Source organism: Halictus rubicundus, chromosome 18 (assembly GCF_050948215.1).
Source record: "Halictus rubicundus isolate RS-2024b chromosome 18, iyHalRubi1_principal, whole genome shotgun sequence".
NCBI classification, from domain to species: Eukaryota; Metazoa; Arthropoda; class Insecta; order Hymenoptera; family Halictidae; genus Halictus; species Halictus rubicundus.
Genome location: NC_135166.1, coordinates 4,645,015 through 4,663,698, shown reverse-complemented (window position 1 = coordinate 4,663,698; position 18,684 = coordinate 4,645,015). Strand labels below are relative to the sequence as shown.

General features: G+C 35.1%; 2 protein-coding genes across 4 annotated transcripts; one reads left to right on the top strand and one right to left on the bottom strand.

The window, feature by feature from the left end:
• Nucleotides 1-7: 7 nt before the first annotated feature.
• Nucleotides 8-14,206, top strand: LOC143362732 (uncharacterized). 3 transcript variants are annotated; one of them, XM_076803132.1, is made up of 17 exons: nt 15-159; nt 2,250-2,333; nt 2,455-2,667; nt 2,886-2,999; nt 4,430-4,918; nt 5,039-9,254; nt 9,402-9,468; nt 9,586-9,657; nt 10,586-10,775; nt 10,858-10,974; nt 11,076-11,252; nt 11,327-11,494; nt 11,568-11,663; nt 11,861-11,903; nt 11,993-12,105; nt 12,182-12,312; nt 12,944-14,206. In XM_076803132.1, the coding sequence occupies exons 3-17, from the start codon at nt 2,530-2,532 to the stop codon at nt 12,960-12,962; spliced, it is 6,150 nt and encodes a 2,049-aa protein (XP_076659247.1). In that variant the 5' UTR covers nt 15-159; nt 2,250-2,333; nt 2,455-2,529; the 3' UTR covers nt 12,963-14,206. The 3 variants fall into 3 exon arrangements, 2 of the variants coding, with proteins under 2 accessions (XP_076659246.1, XP_076659247.1); XR_013083690.1 differs by lacking the exon at nt 2,250-2,333 and having other exon boundaries at nt 8-159; nt 12,182-12,382; XM_076803131.1 differs by lacking the exon at nt 2,250-2,333 and having other exon boundaries at nt 8-159.
• Nucleotides 14,207-15,252: 1,046 nt separating this feature from the next.
• La (La autoantigen-like) lies at nt 15,253-18,273 on the bottom strand. The gene is made up of 8 exons (XM_076803176.1): nt 18,161-18,273; nt 17,604-18,092; nt 16,902-17,255; nt 16,666-16,808; nt 16,365-16,449; nt 16,008-16,256; nt 15,794-15,929; nt 15,253-15,592 (listed from the first exon to the last, which is right to left on the bottom strand). The coding sequence occupies exons 2-8, from the start codon at nt 17,892-17,894 to the stop codon at nt 15,507-15,509; spliced, it is 1,344 nt and encodes a 447-aa protein (XP_076659291.1). The 5' UTR covers nt 17,895-18,092; nt 18,161-18,273; the 3' UTR covers nt 15,253-15,506.
• Between the last annotated feature and the right edge of the window lie 411 nt (nt 18,274-18,684).

Genomic DNA, 18,684 nt, shown 5'->3' with positions numbered 1-18,684 from the left:
TGTACGGTTGGCACCTTGAATTAGTTGATCCGTCGTCGCCAGCCGCCATACTGGTCAATTTCGACGTTTTCGTGCCAATTTTCATTACTCGTCGTGAAAGATATCGCGGTGTTTGTGAATTCTACACTGAAAGTGTTGCTGATCTCTGGAGATCCAGTCGTGAGTACCATTTCTAAATTTCAATTATTTACTACAACATTATTTATTTTCGTTCATTTCCGTGAGAATGCGGGAGTTCGCATTTAATAATTAATAATGTAGTGACTTCTTAAATTGTGTAATTAGTATAACATTTGCTTATATGGATATAAGAAATTGAAGAGGCCGTTACTCCGTTTATTATATTTTTAATCTCCGAACAGCAACGATTATATTTGCACGAAATTGATAAGTTATTTCTCACTAACAATCATGGCGATTGAGTTGAGATGCTTGTCACCGCATATTCCTAAGATTGTATTACTTCATTGTATTCAGTCGACGAATTCACATGTTTTTGGTAGCTTATGCCACCCAAAGGATATACGTACAATTCTTGGTTTCTCTACTGTTTAAACATCGCATATTAACAAATTTTTGCACTTTCATTTGACCCAATTTGATTTTTTATGCATCGATGCAATAGGAAGTTCCTTCCTTCAAATAAACTAAAAATTTTCTGCACTCAGTGCAACAATCCCTTGCACTATGCTTGCATTGTTATGCGGTAAAATTCATTGGAACAATGTAATGCAAAGTGTTTATGATCATGTGTTGAATATTTTAATAGAAAATTAAGCTCGACTGTAATCTAAGTTAATGTTCGACTTTTGAAAAAGGTGTCTAATTTTACTATTAATGAAACACTTTTTCTGTTAACTGTATGATTAAAATCTACATTGTGTATATATTACCATAAAATAATGTAATTTTCTTATAAGTTTTGCCTATCATTACAAATTTTAATGGTAGTACACATATACCAATTATACATAATTTATGCTTCCAGATAAGTTATTCAAAACGGTTTTCGTTTATGTTATTTTATTCTATCTCTGTGCAAACTGTTGTAAGCTACATACAAATAATTATTTGATCGCAAATAATTTATTTTATTTTCTAGCAAATTAATCCTTCAATCTATTAGAACAACGTAATATGTTGATAACATGTTAAACATAATGTTTGTCTAATAGACAGATGTGCTAAAACGATTTGCTGGATAATAAAGTAGTCGCCGTTTATAAACGTTTTATCAACTCAATTGTTACAATTTTTTGTCTTTAGTTCTTATAAATCTTAGCTTGTTTTAAATAGAGAAAGAAATGAAAACTCAATGAGTATTAAAAGCTTATAGTCTTGTGAAAAAAATTCGTATGCATTTATTTATGATGCATAATTAAATCTTTTCTCAAGAATATACAGGGTGTTCCCAGGTTAAATCGCCAAATTTTAGATACGAATTTAGGACCCTGAAAGGAATAAATTTCTCCTGTGGAAGTATGCTCGCAAATGTTTCCTTCAAGAGATATTTACTATTGACGTTCAGAAGAATTAGGAATGGAACACATTAGAATATCTGTGTTTCCAAAATGGAAGGTTACTAATGTGTTGCTATTTGCACTGTAAACAAGTTCCTTTTATTCGTTCTGAGTAACTGTTAGTTCACTGAATACTTTGATAGAGTAAACTAGTAAACTAATGCCTCGTACGTATTATATCAATGGCTTACATTCCTAAGTCCTACAACTTTGGTAATAAATATCTCTTGAAGAAAGCATTTATGAGCCAACCTTATAGAGGAAAAATTCGTTTGTGTTAGGGTCCTAAATTCATACCTAAATTTTAACGATTTACCCCAGGAATGGCCAGTATATTGGCTATTCATTGCATTTTTTCTTTCTATGAAAACAAGTAAAAGGTACATTCGCAAATCCTTTTCTGTAGTAATCAACTACAAACACATTTATGTCAATACATTGCAATATTCATTACTGATGCATAGTAGTGACCCAAACTCACATAATTTTATGTTAATTGTATATTAAATATAATTGTTCATTATCTGTTTTAATAATGATTTGTTTCATGATATGTATTTCATTTTCTAGAAGCTATTATAGAATAAGGATATAATACCTTTTAATAATATTTTTTATTCTACTAATACAAAAATTGGTTGGTTCTCTACCAATAGTTATAAATTTAAGATGAATTTTCTTAAAGTTATAATCTAGATTAGTTAATGTATAGCGTACAAAATATTTCAGGTAAATACTTTTTCAATCTTTTCTTTAAAAAGTGGCCTCCATACTGATAAATTTTGTGGACTTTCACATTGACTATATTGAAACGTATGTATGATTGGTGGCTGTACCATGAAAGTAAACTATATAAACTGATAGAGATATTTACTATAAACTATGTGCGTGTGTTGCATTAATTGTATAACAATTTTCTTTAAATACAAAATAGCGTCCAAACGGACTGCAGCCCTTAAAACAGTTTGGAATGTGCTAGCAAACCATTTGCTAGAAAGAGGGTTAAAAAATGCAAAATTGGAACCAATGGCAATTGTCAGCTGGTGCTGTTGCCACTGCAATGCCGCAACCACCAGTTGGTTATGCTGTACCAGGAGGAGATCCCATGGCTACGATGCAAGCGTACATGCAGTATTATAGTCAACCAGTAAGTGTGACAATTGAAATTTCTATTTATAATGTACTTAAAGCTTTCTGTCAATTAACTAAACCAGTCTTTAACTAATCACATTATGATAAATTCTGTAATCTGTAATTCACTAAATTGAAAATATAATTGTGGCTATATTAATTTATCCTCTATTGAATGGAACAACAATAATATCATCGATAGTAGATTGTAAACATGTTACATTTCATTGTTAGGCACCTAGCGGATATACGGCAGAACAATGGGCAGCAGCTCAGCAACAAAATTGGAGTCAGTGGCAGCAATGGCAACAACAATACCAACAATGGCAAGCTCAGTATGGAGAAAAGGTATACAGAAGATTCTTGTATATTTAAACACTATAAGTGAAAGTATACCGGAATACCTATTTTCTAATCAGTACCGCGATTTGTGTTTGATGAAAAATTAAAGTAACTACTGGGTCATTCCGCCCGAACTCGAACACTTTTCGGAGTACTGTTTCGGATTTTGTTCAAATCTATCTATGTGTTCGCATCTCGAAGGATGTATCTCAATTGGTTTTACAAACGTGTAAAATGAAGTGTCAATTTTTTTTCATTAAATTGTAACAGCTGAATTTACAAAACAATGGAAATGAGTTTTGTTGGTGCTTACAGTTAAAACAAAAGAGTATCTGATAAAAATTGTTACAGTTGAAAAAAAAAATTTCCACCATTTATTTTACAACTGTTTCAAAACAGCAGGGTATATTTAAACAAATGCAATGTTTTCATAGCGAGGGACATATTGAAACATTTGAAAAGGATGGTAATATAGCCCCAAATGTCCCCTTTACAAGCCCGTTTTTAAAAATACGGACATTTTAAAATTGGCGAAATTAAAATTATTTAAAGTGAACGCTGCACCTCGATATACCGTCTCGGACGGCCAACAAGTGGTACGAGCAGCGGCTGTTTAAATACCGTTATAAATTATTGAGAAAACTGTGTATTGTTGGAAACATTTACTATCATCGCTCAATGGACATTATAATATATATTAGGAAATAATGGGATAAAGTTGGAGGTATATATTAAAGACTAAATGTTTCGTTACATAATATTTTGTGATCAATAACTAAATAAATGACCTACCCACATAAGTGCCCACCACTTTCTCGTGATGCCTATTGAGCAGTGATAGTAGTTTCCAACAATTAATATCATTGACGAAAAGTCAGTTTTCATAATAATTTATAACGATATTAAAATATATGAAATAATTTTCATTTTCCCAATTTTAAAGTGTCTGTAATTTTAAAAAGGGGACACTTGGGGCCATGTACGCATATTTTGCAAATGTTTCAATATGTCCTCGCTATGAAAACATTGCATTTGTTTAAACAAACCCCACTGTTTTTAAACAGTTTTAAAATAAATGGTAGACATTTTTTCCAAGTGAAACAATTTTTATCAGATACTCTTATGTTTTGACTATAAGCACGAAAAAACTCATTCTCATCGGTTTTATTAGTTCAGTCGTTACAATTTAATGAAGAAACGTTGATACTTGATTTTCCACGATTGCATAAACCAATAATTTTTAAGATTTCGAAAAATTCTTTGAGATACGTTCATATACCACTAAAGAAACAGTACTCCGAAAAGTGTCGAGTTCGCGTGGAATGACCCTACTGATATTAAAACTCAATATTTACAGTTAAACTTTTAATAAAGAAATTCTTTTTATGTAAGTGATTATGAAATTGTATCGAATTATTAATTCAATTTTGTTTCAGTATCAGGAAACTATGAAGCATTTGTCTGCCCAGAATATGAGTCTAGCCACACAGGTGTCCCAGTTACCAATCGCACAACCTGCACCACCTCTTCCAAAAGAGGATAAAAAGCCACCATTACCCCCAACCACAATGAATACATATCAGTTTACAAGCATGCCTCCGCCACATCAAAACAATCTTCCATTATTTCCTGTTAAGCAAAATGCGAATGCTACAGCGCAAATTAGTATACAAAACTGTCCCCAGAATCCCCCCCTGCCCCCCAGTCAACCACCGTTGCCTCCCGAAAGTAGTAATAACAGTAAAGAAGGTACATTAACCGGTAAACGTGCTAGTAGTAGCGTTAGTGAATCTAATAGTGCTAAGAAGTTGAAAGTTGAAGACGACGAGTTAACGGAGGCTGAGAAAACATTTGACGCTCAGTTTAAACAGTGGGAGGAACAATTTAATAAGTGGAAAGAGCAAAATGCAAATCATCCAGACAAGGTAAGTGGTATTAAGATTACGTTGTTGTCTTTGCTAGAGCTTGAAGTATTCATTAAGAACGCCAGAAGTATCGCAGCGTTGATTTTAATTTTTCCAAAAGAAATTATCGTTTTATTGTAGATCCAATACAAACAATACGAAGCAAAATGGACTTCTTGGCGGGAGAAGCTTATCGAACGACGTGAACAAATGCGTAAGAAACGCGAACAGCAAAAGCAAATTGCTGCCCAGGCTGAGGTTGTTGAGAAAAACAAAAGCATACCCGGCGATGATAAAATAATGAACATTCTATCGAGCACGGAGAATCAAGGATTGATCAAAAATTTGTTGGGCATTGGGAAGACTCTTGGTTTAACCAGAAAACGAAATGCTAATGTTCCTCCACCACCACCGCCACCACCGGCCACGGAGACTACGACGTCCACTGTTACGACGTCCACCATGGCGACCACTTCTCCAGGAACCTCACAATTAGCAACATCTCAGTTACCAGCTACCATGAACATAATGTCTTCGAACGCGATTAGTTCGTCATCTTGGAATTCACAGCAATGGGCACAACAATATGCAGGAATGAACGTACCAGGCATTTCTAATTTTCAACCTGTAAGCGGTGTGCCTCCGTCACCTTTCGGTGCACCAGCCGGACAAATGCCTCCTCCGAACTTCACACAGCCACCGCCAAGCTTCTCCAACGTACCGAATTTCTCTCAACCACCGCCTGGTTTCACCGGCAACGAGAGACAGAATTCCAATGTACGTCAAACGGTTCCACCGACTATGCAAGGAAGATATGGTCCAAACAGCGTAAGCGGTCCCGATGGAAGTCATGCTCCCAACGAGCGTCTAGGGCAAGCTGGTCCTATGAATAACTTTGACTCGATGAATCATCCGAATAACTTCGGCGCTAATGATCCCAATCGGCAAAACGATGGTCCTCCACAGGATCGTTTCGGTCGCGATGGTCTTACCGAACAACAACAGGGCAACCAATTTCGATCCAACGATGTGTATGGTCAACGAAACGAGAACTATAAGTTTAACGACGAACGTCCACCTGAAAACGATCAGTTTAGAAGGGAGGACAGAAATTACGAAGAGCATGGAAACAATCAATTCGGTCAGCAGAAGCTGAATTTCAACAATGACAGATTCAATTCCGGAAACGATCGTTCTGGCCCAGGAAATAATCGATTTGGTTCCAATGATAGATTCGGGCCCGGAAACGATCGATTCAATTTAGGAAACGATCGATCTGGACTTGGAAATGATAGATTCGGGCCTGGAGATAATAGATTTGCAAACGAGAGATTTGGTCCATCGACTGAGAGAAGTGGGCAAGGTGGTGAGCCTGCCAATGACCGTTTCGGAGGAAACGATAGGTTTGGCCCCAATAATGAACAGTTCGGTCCGGCAGGAGATCGATTCAATAGGAACAATATAGATCGTTTCGATCAAAAGGATATAGGAGACAGGCGGGACAGCTTTCCAAATGCTTCTCGTGGCTTCAATAGGAATAATCAGTTTGAACCATCCGATAAACTAGCACCAGAATTGAAGAAACTTATGGAAAAACGACGAGCTGCGATGGACGTCTTTAGACCTAGCTATCTTGACTCTGATAAGAGCAGTAACGTTGGTTCTTTAAGCGAGAGCTTTAAGAAAATAACTGGTGAGTCTCCGTTCATGAAAAATTCTGGTATCAATAATTTCGGTCCTCGTGGCCCTGGTCCTGGTCCTGGACCTGGTAATTTCAGAATGCCTATGGATTTCAAACCTCAAGGAAATCCCGATTTTGGTCCACGATGCCCGACAGGTTTCGGTCGTAATAATTCGTTTGATTCAAGGGATGGTATGCCATTTAGGGGACCTAGTCCACAAGTACAAGATATGAACATACATCCAAGACCGGACATGGTCCATCTAGGGACTGATGCAGATATGATTAAAGATGGTAAAGAACTTATTAGTGGAGAAGATCAACCACCTTTGGTGAATCCTCCGCTTGATGAACACAATGTTGATGGTACACGCAAGGATGATCCTAATAATTACTCGGTGCAAAGCGACATTCCATTATTGGAGAAAGCTCCATGGACCGATAACCAGTTTCCTGAAGGTCATCCGCAAAACGATCCTAATATCGTGATGGACGGTGATAATTCATCTATCATTTTTGTCCCTTCGGAGCAAAGTACGCAGAATGTTATGCCTGAAATAGGAAAAGTTAAGCCGGATTTATTGACTAATGACAATGACACTAAGAAGGCGGAAGTACTGCCTTTTATGGGAGAGAATGATCCGAAACCAGAGGACTTAAATATGGAACCTCCTCCTGAATTTCCTAATTTAGGACCTGTTACCACAGACGCTATTGAAACTACTGAGCCCCCGCGGCGAATAGACGAGGTGCATGGTGAAAAAGAGTCTTCCTCACAACCTTTCTCAAATAATCCGGAATGCTCTGCTCCCAGAGATAATTTTGATCCTGCATTTGGCCCAAGGGGAATGCAATTTAGACCGAATACACAGTTCTTTACTCCAAGAGGTCCTGGTGATAATAGATTTCCTATGTTTGAACCCAGAGGTCCAATGCCGTTCAATCCTGTTGGTCCAAATTCGTATTCATTAGGACCTCGAGGTCCTAGTGATGGTCAATTTGGTCCAAGAGGAGGAATCAATATTGGACAGTTTGATTCGCGAGGCCCGAACGATGGACAGTTCGACCCAAGAGGACCCAATGACGCACAATTCCGTCCGAGAGGGCCTAATGATGTTCAGTTTGGTCCAAGGGGTTCTACTGACGGACCAAGAGGTCCGAACGACGGGATGTTTGGACCAAGAGGACCCACTGATGGACACTTTGGTCAAAGAGGTCCCATTGATGGGCCATTCGGACCGAGAGGTCCCAATAGTGGGCAATTCGGACCGAGAGGTCCTAACGTTGGACAGTTTGGTCCTAGATACGACGGACAATTCGGACAAAGAAGACCTAACGAAGGTCAATTCAGAGGACTCAATGACGGACAATTTGGACCTCAAGGACCCAACAGATCGTTTGGACCTGGTAGACAGAGCGATGCACCTTTCGATAATCGGGGTCCCAATAACATGCTTCTTAGAGGGCCCAATGATGGACAATTTAAATTCTCAGGTCCCAGTGACACGCTGTTCGGTTCACGTCGCAACGAAGGGCCTTACCAGCGAAGTCCAAGCGGGTCAAAAGGAGCAAACGATGGACAATTTCCAAATCGATTCAACGAAAAGTCATTTGACACTCCTACCGATGGAACTCCGGTACCACAAGCTGGAAATGATCCTTTTTTTGGGCCACGAGGTCCAGCTAGCGGTCCTAGTGATTTATTTACAACTCGAGAGAGACAATTTGATGTTAGAGGCCTCAATAACATAGGTTCCAAGAGCAGGGAGAATTCAGAAGGCGTTCCTGATATTCGTAGCAGTGGTGGAGTGTTTGAGTGTAAGGATCAGACGCAAATGGATCAAAGCATGCAGCAGGGAAAGTTTGATTCTAATGATATGCAAGGCCCCGGATGGAAGCAACAGTCGTATCCTAAAACTAATTTAGGCGACATCGATCAAAGAGGCGTGCAAGAATTTGGGTACAACGACAAACCTATTCTCGCTCAAAGTTTGATGAATAATGTAGAAAGAAGATCTCCTTTGGATGCAGCTAAACCTAACATACCAGATATGAGGTCAGACAAGACCATGAGCGAATTAACAATTGGTGAATCGTCTTCAGGATCCGAGTACTCAAAATTCAACAGCCCTAACATGTATGCGAAACGAACAACGGATAATCGACAGTCTCATGGCAGATGTGCACCTGTTAAAGAGTTTTGCATAGAGAAACAATTCAATTATAATCACGGTGGAGCGACTACCGATAAAAAATTAATTGAACACATACCCGCTAAAGTGATTGACTATGCTCACGCTTCTCGGCCATCGACCCAAGATCATTTAACTCCTGTACAATGCTTCGATTATGGGCATGGTAATTTGAAGCCACTGATACCAGAACGCGAAGTGCATCCGACGAAAGATTTTCGAAATTGGGAAGAGAGCGAGCAGAACTTAAGAGACTACACAGAGAAAATAAGGAGGTACGAGCATTATTCGGGACAACCAGATAATAGGAGAACAGGTGACTATGGTCACAGAAGGAACAGTGAAGAGTACATAGATGACAAAAAGCCTGAAAGGGAGTACAGGGAGAAAGAGAATTACAAGGCGAAAGGAAGAGAAGATAGAACGTTTGATCATGCATCGAACAAAGACCAGGATAGTCGATACGATAAGAAAGCTAATAAAGGTAATTTATAGTTTAAAATTTCCGAACTAGAGCATTATGCTATTCTCATAGTAGTTTATTATGAATAAAAATTGCTGAAATTTAATGAGAACTGTGAGAACAGAAGTATCTACGCTTATGTTAACTGTTTCTTTTTCTGAAATGTAGAAAGAACACGGGAAAGAAACGAACAAATTCAAAAGGAAACGAACAAAGAAAACAAAGACGAAGACAGGTATAGTACCAACGAATATGTATATCTTGTGTGCATATGCATATATGCATAGATAATGATATGTTTATGTGAACATGTGAATTAAATTCGTTTGCAAATGTATATAACTTTCTTTAGATCGAAAGGAAATATAAACTGGCAGGAGAACACAAACAAGAACATCGTCGAGACAAAACCACCAGACACCAGGTATGTGACACCAATTATTAAACTGCGCCTTAACTGTTTTGATCCTTTTGAAACATTGTAAAATAAATGCTTTTACGACTTTTGTGTTCTTACACGGACTCGAGTTATAACATTGGTATCCATTTACAAATTATTTAAGACAAATGTTGCATTTTGCATAAAGTATGAAGACTTGTTTATGCAAACTCTGCTCTGTCTTCAGACTGTTGAATTACATAAACACACTGTGTTTGTGTCTGCAGTGTCAGTTTTGACATGTAATTAAGATTTTTGAAAACCACTGGTTTTCGTTACATATCGAAATCTATATGTTTATGTGTATGGTTATACAATTAATGATACTATTATGGACTAGTTAAAGTACTCGATGGACTCGTTTCTATACGTATACCTTAAAGATTTTGTCTTTTTTTAACAAATCGATGGCATTTTTGTCGTCTTTGGACAATTTGGAAGCTCAAAGTTAAACGCATGGAACATGCAGCAATATAATACAAACATGTTTTATTTTTATATATTTGTATTATACGTGAGTATGTCTCTTGCAGTTTAAGCTTTCTTTTACCTAAATATAGGTAACATGGAAAATACATATCGTTTTCAGGATGTTTGACAATTTATTACTATCATCAACAATTGCTTCAAAAAGCATTTCCGTTTTGTCTGCAATGGTTTAAATACGTTCAACGTCTTAATACCTTGTGCAAAGTTTTTACTTATGACCGAACTAGAAGGTATACTTCGAAAACTATCAAAGTACATTTAGTGTAAAAATCATTCTATACTCATAATTATTTACCTTTCATAACTGATTTTGTTTTCTTTTTATGTTACATCAGAGATCTTTTTATATTTTGTTGAATGATACATTTACAAGTAACGATTAGACTGGCAAGGACTCATGATAAATTAAAGTTATATGTTACAGTGTTACAGATGTTCAACACAATGTGGTGGAACCTGCACCGAAGACTTTGGAGTTGGCGAAAACACCAAACTACACAATGGTTGATGACTTACTGTGTGCTCCTGGTCGACAGAACAGACCACCAAAAATAGCCATTATCTTACGGGGCCCTCCAGGCAGTGGAAAATCATTTGTTGCAAAACTTATAAAGGTTAATAGATATAATTTTCCGAATAAAATTTATTTTTCATTCTACCGTACTCGTGCGAGTGTACAATTTTTCATTTTTATAGGACAAAGAAGTAGAGCAAGGAGGCTCCGCACCAAGAATTTTGAGTCTTGATGACTATTTCTTAGTTGAGAAAGAAATAGAATCTACTGACGATAATGGCAAGAAAGTGACTGTCAAGGTATAGTTTCTAGTAAATTAAAATAACGTGTAGAAAGATCAATACTATATGTAAGTATTGAATATTAATTGCTTTAACGTAATCAATAAAAAATATTTTAGGAAATGGTCTACGAATATGAAGAGGCAATGGAGCAAAGTTATGTGGCATCATTAGTAAAGGCATTCAAGAAAAATATCACCGATGGTTTCTTTAATTTTATAATATTAGACTGTATTAACGAAAAAATCTCCGACTACGAAGAAATGTGGAGTTTCGCCAAAACCAAAGGCTTCAAAGTGGGTTTTCTTCCGATGGAAGTAGTTTGTTTTTTTTTTTTTAATACTGTTAGTCTATATATACTTGATTCTAGGTATACGTGTGTGAAATGGAAATGGATTTACAAATTTGTTTGAAGAGAAACCTTCACAATCGTACAGAAGACGAAATAAACAGGATTATAGATTATTTCGAGCCAACGCCGAGTTACCATCAAAAGCTGGATGTTAATTCAATGTTACAAGAACAGGCAATCGAAGAGGTTGGTTTGCGAGATAATTTCAAATCCATTAGTGATTGTAGAAGAACCTTATTTTATATTTTCTCCTTATAAGGTGCACATGGAAGATAGTGAAGAAACGCAAGAGAAAGTAGTACCTCAACAAAATGAAGATAGTCAAGATAGTCAAGAGGATGCTCAAGATGGTGTTGTAAGTTTGCTTCCATATTTAAAACAAGAAACATATGAAAAGAAAATGACTTATGCATAGCTTCAAAATAACAGTTATTTTTAAAATGTTTTTGAGAAAAATCATTGAGTGAAAATTAATATTTCTTTAAATTAATGCCAATTATGATGTGTGAACTTATGTAAGTGGAATTATAAAATAATAATCATAATTTTAAGGGTGTGAGTAAATGGGAACGCATGGAAGCGGAAGATAAGTTAGGTAAGCTATCATCTCTATTGTGTAACACAAGAGTATTTCAGAGGGGAAAATACTTTCTTCTATAACGATTATATTAATATATTACGTAGATCGTTTGGATGGTCTTGCAAAGAAAAAGAATGAGGGAAAAGTTCAGACAATGAAAGATTTCCTTCAAGTTCCGGATTACTACAACATGGAGGATACTTCCGGTAAAAAACGCGTAAGTAGATCTTCAGTATTTAGTAATATTTTCAATATTTTATGATGTAATAACATCAATATCGTACGGATTCTAGGTAAGGTGGGCCGATTTAGAGGAACGAAAAGAGCAAGAAAAAATGCGTGCTGTCGGATTCGTGGTTGGTCATACCAACTGGGATCGTATGATGGATCCAACAAAAGGAGGGAGCGCTTTAACACGCACAAAGTATATATGATTTAATTTTACTTCTAGAATATTTAGAAAAAATTAGAAGTAAAATTGTCATTGTTTGCTTGTAAGTCCTAGTCTACAAATTTATAAGACTAATTGAACAGAAATCTAGATATTTAGAAAAATAAAATTTCTATGTAAAATGTTCGTATCACGTAAAAATTGTTTTCTTACAATTAGTATAAAACACTGCAACTTACTGTTATAGTTTTACGATATTTGCCACGAATCACTTAATCATTTTTTACTATAAAATTCATCAATACATGCAGTTTTGTACATTGTTATATAAACATCTTCCAGATGAATATAATGTAAAATTGTTACATTTCTCTCATTTTAATTATACGTGTATGTCTACGTACATGTACATAATCTAATCCTCAAACTAAAATGTAAGTGTGAATGATCAAAACAATGTGCTAAAATTTAAAATTTTAAGTTTCATTTTCCTCCTTATTTGATCCGTCAATTATGTATTTTAATGTTTTATATTTTTAATTGCAATTAGCTGTGTAAAAGACTGTGTTGCTTTGGGATTATTTAAGCGCATACTTTTTTATATTTTCATAGAATGTTGTAAATAAGGTATTTTTATATCTTATACAATTATTGTATATTGCAGGTTTTTCTCGCTATCATAATGATAGTTACCGTTTTATTCTACTGACTTCAGTAATAGAGAGAAGCAAGAAAGCAAGATGTCTACAACTTTCAGGTCTTCTGAATGCCGATGTACCATTTATAGAGAGTCTATTTAATAGAATCAGCATTCAATTTACGCGAAGCACGCTGTAATTATTGTATATACTATTACTTTACTGAAACTGTTTTCGTTATACATGTTTATAACTCTACTTCCCCTATTATGTATAAAGTAAAACGGCATTCTAAGTGTACAGAATCATTATTCACTGCTTCTTAAGAGTTTTACTGCGAAAAAATTAATATATACATAAGCTGTTGAATTACGATAATTATTGTATCGATAAAATAGAAAATAAACTATAATGAATTATTCGATAGATTATTATCGTAGATATGGTAGGTTCTTCTTCATCGAATTGTTAAAACAATGTTTTGAAAAGATTCTACGCGCTGATAAAGTTATGACAAATAAAAGATGTCAATTAAAATCGAATTAAGAATAAATTTTAACTCCGAAACATTGTACTAGTAACATTATCGCAATAATAGAATTAGAGTTTGTTTTTCGCAGTGCAGTAAAGCAATAAACCCTAATCACCAAAAGATATCTTACTTTTAAGAATGAAATTGTGAATAATTAATTGAGTTTGAATAAATTCTTTGTAAAAATAATATATCAAAGTTCTAACAGATTTATACAAAAGTGATAAACAAAAAGGGTCCGTTACTTACAGACCTTATAGTGCTCACAGAAAACTGTCTCATCAACATAAGTCCTGAAGGAACTTGTGTTGTCGTGTTCGCTAAATGATGATGCACAGTTCGTATGAAATCACACTTTATTTCACAGAGCAGGCCACTCACTCGGTCGCGTGTCGAAAGCTTGTGCTTGTCCTCGACTCAAAACTATGCTAATTGGACTACCCAATCAGAGTGCTCACTTGGGCCAGTACACCCCTACCACTTTCGTGGATTTTAGAGGTGACCGTGAAGCCGAGGGCCCATCGGGCCTCGGTCGGCGTGAACCTTCGGAAACTCGAGGTTTTATGATACCAGCATTTGATATTAAGGCCGGAAACAAAAGATTCTAAAGAATGAGACATGCATTGTCCAAAACATATGAATTGAAAACGGCTTTCTCAACAATAGCTCGCCTTATAAACCGGTCCGACCATTTGCACGCCAAATGTTTTATTGTACGTGCCGATGGTCGCTACAGTCCTAAAAACAATCACTGCAATTCATTGCAGTTCCATATTATAACTGGTTCTTTTCGCGACACGTTAATTGTATACATTTCATAAACGTGACTAAAGATTTGTATACTACGACTTGTGTTTATGGTTCTCCTCTCGAAAGGTACTCCTTTCGGTGGATACTATAAGGCTTATATGTATCGGACCATTTTTTTTATCACTCTGTATATTATCTTCCTGTTCCAAAATTTCTTTAATTAGTTGCAAACACTGAAATGTTCAATTAAGTTATTAGACGAGGCGGGCATTTTTAAAATATATATTTTATTTCTTCAACTATTCTCTATCCTCGATTACGACATTCAACATCATTCTTAATAAAATGAACGTAAATTTAATATGCTAAAGATAAAGTTAATTTAAGCATACCTAAAGTTAATAAGATTAATGTATCCTCCCTTTTACATTTTCTCTCTTTTCTCAGAGGTTCTAGAATCATTTTCACGCTTAGTAGGATAGGAGCATTTTTATAAAGGACGTCGGAAATAAAACTAGTAATATATATTGCTTACATGTAATACGATGAAATAATAGTTGATTTTGTAATTTTAAAAAAAAACTACGTACAGCTCTCTTAATCTATACATCCTTTCATTATAAAATATTTAGCAATGAGAATGCAAGAACAGTAATGTCGCAGAGGTAGCCTGAAAACTTATTTTGAATCGCAGTTATCTGAGAGATACAGTCATTTTAAACCTGTATTGTAATACTAGCTCTGCTGAGAATGTTTATATTATTAAAATAGATAAAATTTGTGTCACTACTAATTATAATGTATTTGGAAATACTTATAAACAGATTTCTCTTGTATCAGTCAGATAAGTGACAACTTCCACAGGGTTAATAAACTGCGTAAATATTAGAAATATAAACATCAGAACATTGTGACAAGTCAATGGACACAACTGTGGATAATATGCGAGTTCTAAATGCAATGAAGTGTATGTGAAAACTTTATGATTCTCGTGATAGAATAACTTTTTGTTATGTCGCAGGTACATTCATTCATTGGGATTTCATGACAATGAAATAATGAACAGCTTACAAATATAAAGAGTGTCGTATTTTTATCTTTTAAATAATATACACACTACTCACATGTAACAAAAAATATGCATATGAAATAGGTACCTACTTCGAGTTTGTAGCAGTGTAACGTCCATCTTCTACGATGTATACACGTGTATTTTTGTATGTGTCCACATAATAAAAATAAGATTAATATACATAGATGAGAAAGTGTGGAATTTGTTTGGCTTGTCATTAATTATATTTTTTATTTCATTCAACAGCCGTCTTTTTAGCTGGAACTCCATCATTAGTGTCACTGTTACGCCTCTTCCTCTGTCCCCTTTGTGCATTACGACCTAAGACATAAATTCCATAAATTGTATACTTTTTATACTTTCACAATGAACAAAAGATACACAATCATTAATTATTCAGAAAAATGTTGGAGTTCAACTCAGCGAGATCCAGATAATCCCTCAGTATTAGCATGGCAAAGCATCATTATATAACTAATATAAATTCTATTATTTTCATTATTGTATCTCACAGTAACTTACCCTTTTTGCCTGCACGTTTTCCTTTAGCAAACTTTTGCCTAGTGTTCGCCATTTCTACTTTTGCTTTTGCTAAGTACTTCGCTTCTTCCTCGCCTTCAAGAATCCGGCACGCAACTTCCTTGTTGTGGATCAATACCTTTCAAAATAAATACATTAAATGAATATTAATGTTCCATGAATTAATAGTTTAGAGATACTGTTTTAGGTTACTTACTTTATTGTCCTTCATTTTGTCAACTACAACTTTTGCAGAATTCTCTCCTTGTAGGCGAACCCAACCTTCTTTGTCTCCAATCTTAAAATCAACGAATGCAATATTGGCTTGAAGTTCTCCTAAACGTTCTTTGATATCTTCTCGTGTACATTTTTCAGGTACATCGGAAAAGTGGATTACACATCCCTTAGGTAAGGATGACTCCTTTTCATTTTCTTCTCCACTTTCTTCGTCATTCTTTTCTTTTCCCTGAAAGAAATTAACTTGTTCGTTAAATTTATATACTACAACATCAGTCACGTTATAACTTAATTACTCATTATTTTAAGTATATGAAATTATTGCTTTGCTACTAACAGAGTCATTTTTCTTTGCTTTCTGTTCAGATCTTTTCTGCCTTCTGTCTTCCTTTTCTTTTGCCTTTTCTGCACTATAATCAGCTCTAAAAATTCAAGTTATATTATTATATATTATATACATATCTTCTGTTACTTGTAATTAATAATGATGCGCGAGAACCCGAAAATGTCGGGTATCCGATGGAATTTCGAAAATCCTTGGGAATCCCAAAATTCTCGACCTGACCCGGGACGGGTCTCGACTATCGGGTTCCCACACACCTCTAGTAATTAATAAAATTATATATTGTCATACTTACGACCACTTTATGATTAATTCAGTATCTCCATATTTCAACGATTTCCTAGCCATAAAAGCTTTAGCATCTTCCAGTGTCTTGAACTGTACAAAGATAGATCCTTTGAATCGTAACTTCTTGTCTGCATCGTTATATTTCCTCATCTAGTAAATAAAAAAACCATCTGAAAATCTAAACATTCATACAGCAGTTTCCTCAATCTATAGATGAGGAATATTTAAAATGAAAATACTTACAATAATATTTTCAAATGGTTCATAAGCACTAAAGAAGTTTTTCAGTTTTTCAATATTTGTGTCATGCAATGGAAATCCTTTTACATAAGCTGTTCGGGCTTCCTGTGCTTTTCTGTATTCTTCATTATAAACAGGTAGCGGATGATTTTTTGAACGACGAATCTTCTTTTTGTCCTCTGATACCTCTATGAGTTCACTAGATTCTAAAGCTTTTAGAACCACGTCAGCATCCTTGCTCATAGAAGCCAACATTTTAAAGTTGAACATAATAGTAAGTGGCACCCATCCATCGTCCAGTTTTGTTTGGTCAATGAGAAACTTATCTCTCTGCATATTAACATCTCCAAAGTAGAACTACAATTTTAAAAAACACATTATTACATTTTGAATAAGTATGATTAGCAAAGGCGCAAAATGGCACTTAGAGTCTACAATTTTGGACGTGAAGCTATACATTTGCGAATTAAGTATCCATTTAATTAATAGCGAAAAGATTTAAAAAAACAACTTCAATTTGAAGACATGCAATATAAGTGATCTAAACACATGTTAACCAAAACTTAATAAAGCAATTAAATATTATTGCGTATTTAGCTTGGAAGGTCAATACATAACAACACTGGACACCTCATGCATAGAACATAACTATGAACCTATTAGGTACAAATTTAATCAATTGTTGAATATAGTATGAAATAATACCTCGACTTGATTCTTTATCTTAGTCAAAAGTTCGCTGGAAGGTTCTTCATCTTTTTTGGAATTTTCTTCGGCATTAGAAACCGGCTTCTCACATTTAACCTCATCGGTTTTCTCAACTTTTGCGGAATTTTCTTCCGCGTTAGAAACCGACTTCTCGCATTTAACCTCGTCGGTTTTCTCAACTTTTATGGAATTTTCTTCGGCTTTAGAAACCGGCTTGTCGCATTTAACCTCGTCGGTTGTAGCATTTTTCACGGTTTCAGTTTTAACTTCTTCCTTTCCGTTTTCCATTTTCTCGTACTTTTATCTAGTAAGACACGAGTTCAAAGTGATTCCACTACTTTTTGCAAAACGAAAAATCGAACTGTTTAACTATAACAATTAATCGCAAAACAGCATGACTCACACGTGCCCCTATGTTCACTAAAACCGGAAATAGATGTTACAAATGAATATCCTAACAGTGTCGGTACATAGCACCAGATAGCACTAAATAAAACATGAAAATACGTAATTATAATGAACAATGTAAACGTAATATTGATTTAACCTTGTACCTTTTCCTGTAGTTGTGGTACCATGCAATTCTGTTTAGTTTTCATTTACTTTTATTTATTTCATCAAGTGTAGTATGAATATGTAGTTTGAAAGATTTGTGCCGCTTACATACGGATAGTGCGTGGTTCGAACGGAAAGGAATAATTCAAATGCCATGAACGTAGCACTTTAGAATTCGTAAGCTGGAACCGGAAATGAACACAGAAATGAAAATTTACCTGTTTTAGATTTTCAAAAGTAAAATGGAATCGATCCTAAGACTTCCAGTCTACAAATTATACAGTTATACAACATTTTTTTTTTTATTACTATTAGTACAACATGTAAATATATATTAAATAATGTTTAGATACTATATTTATAATATATTACGCTTGTGATTATTAGACCATGGATCACGATCAAGTATTTATTGAGCAAGAAAATATGAAAAATAAAAAAGAAAAAAATATTAAACCTACTAAAATATGTAACACAGAAGATTTTGTCACTCTCCTTTTTACATATATCTGGAATTTACTGA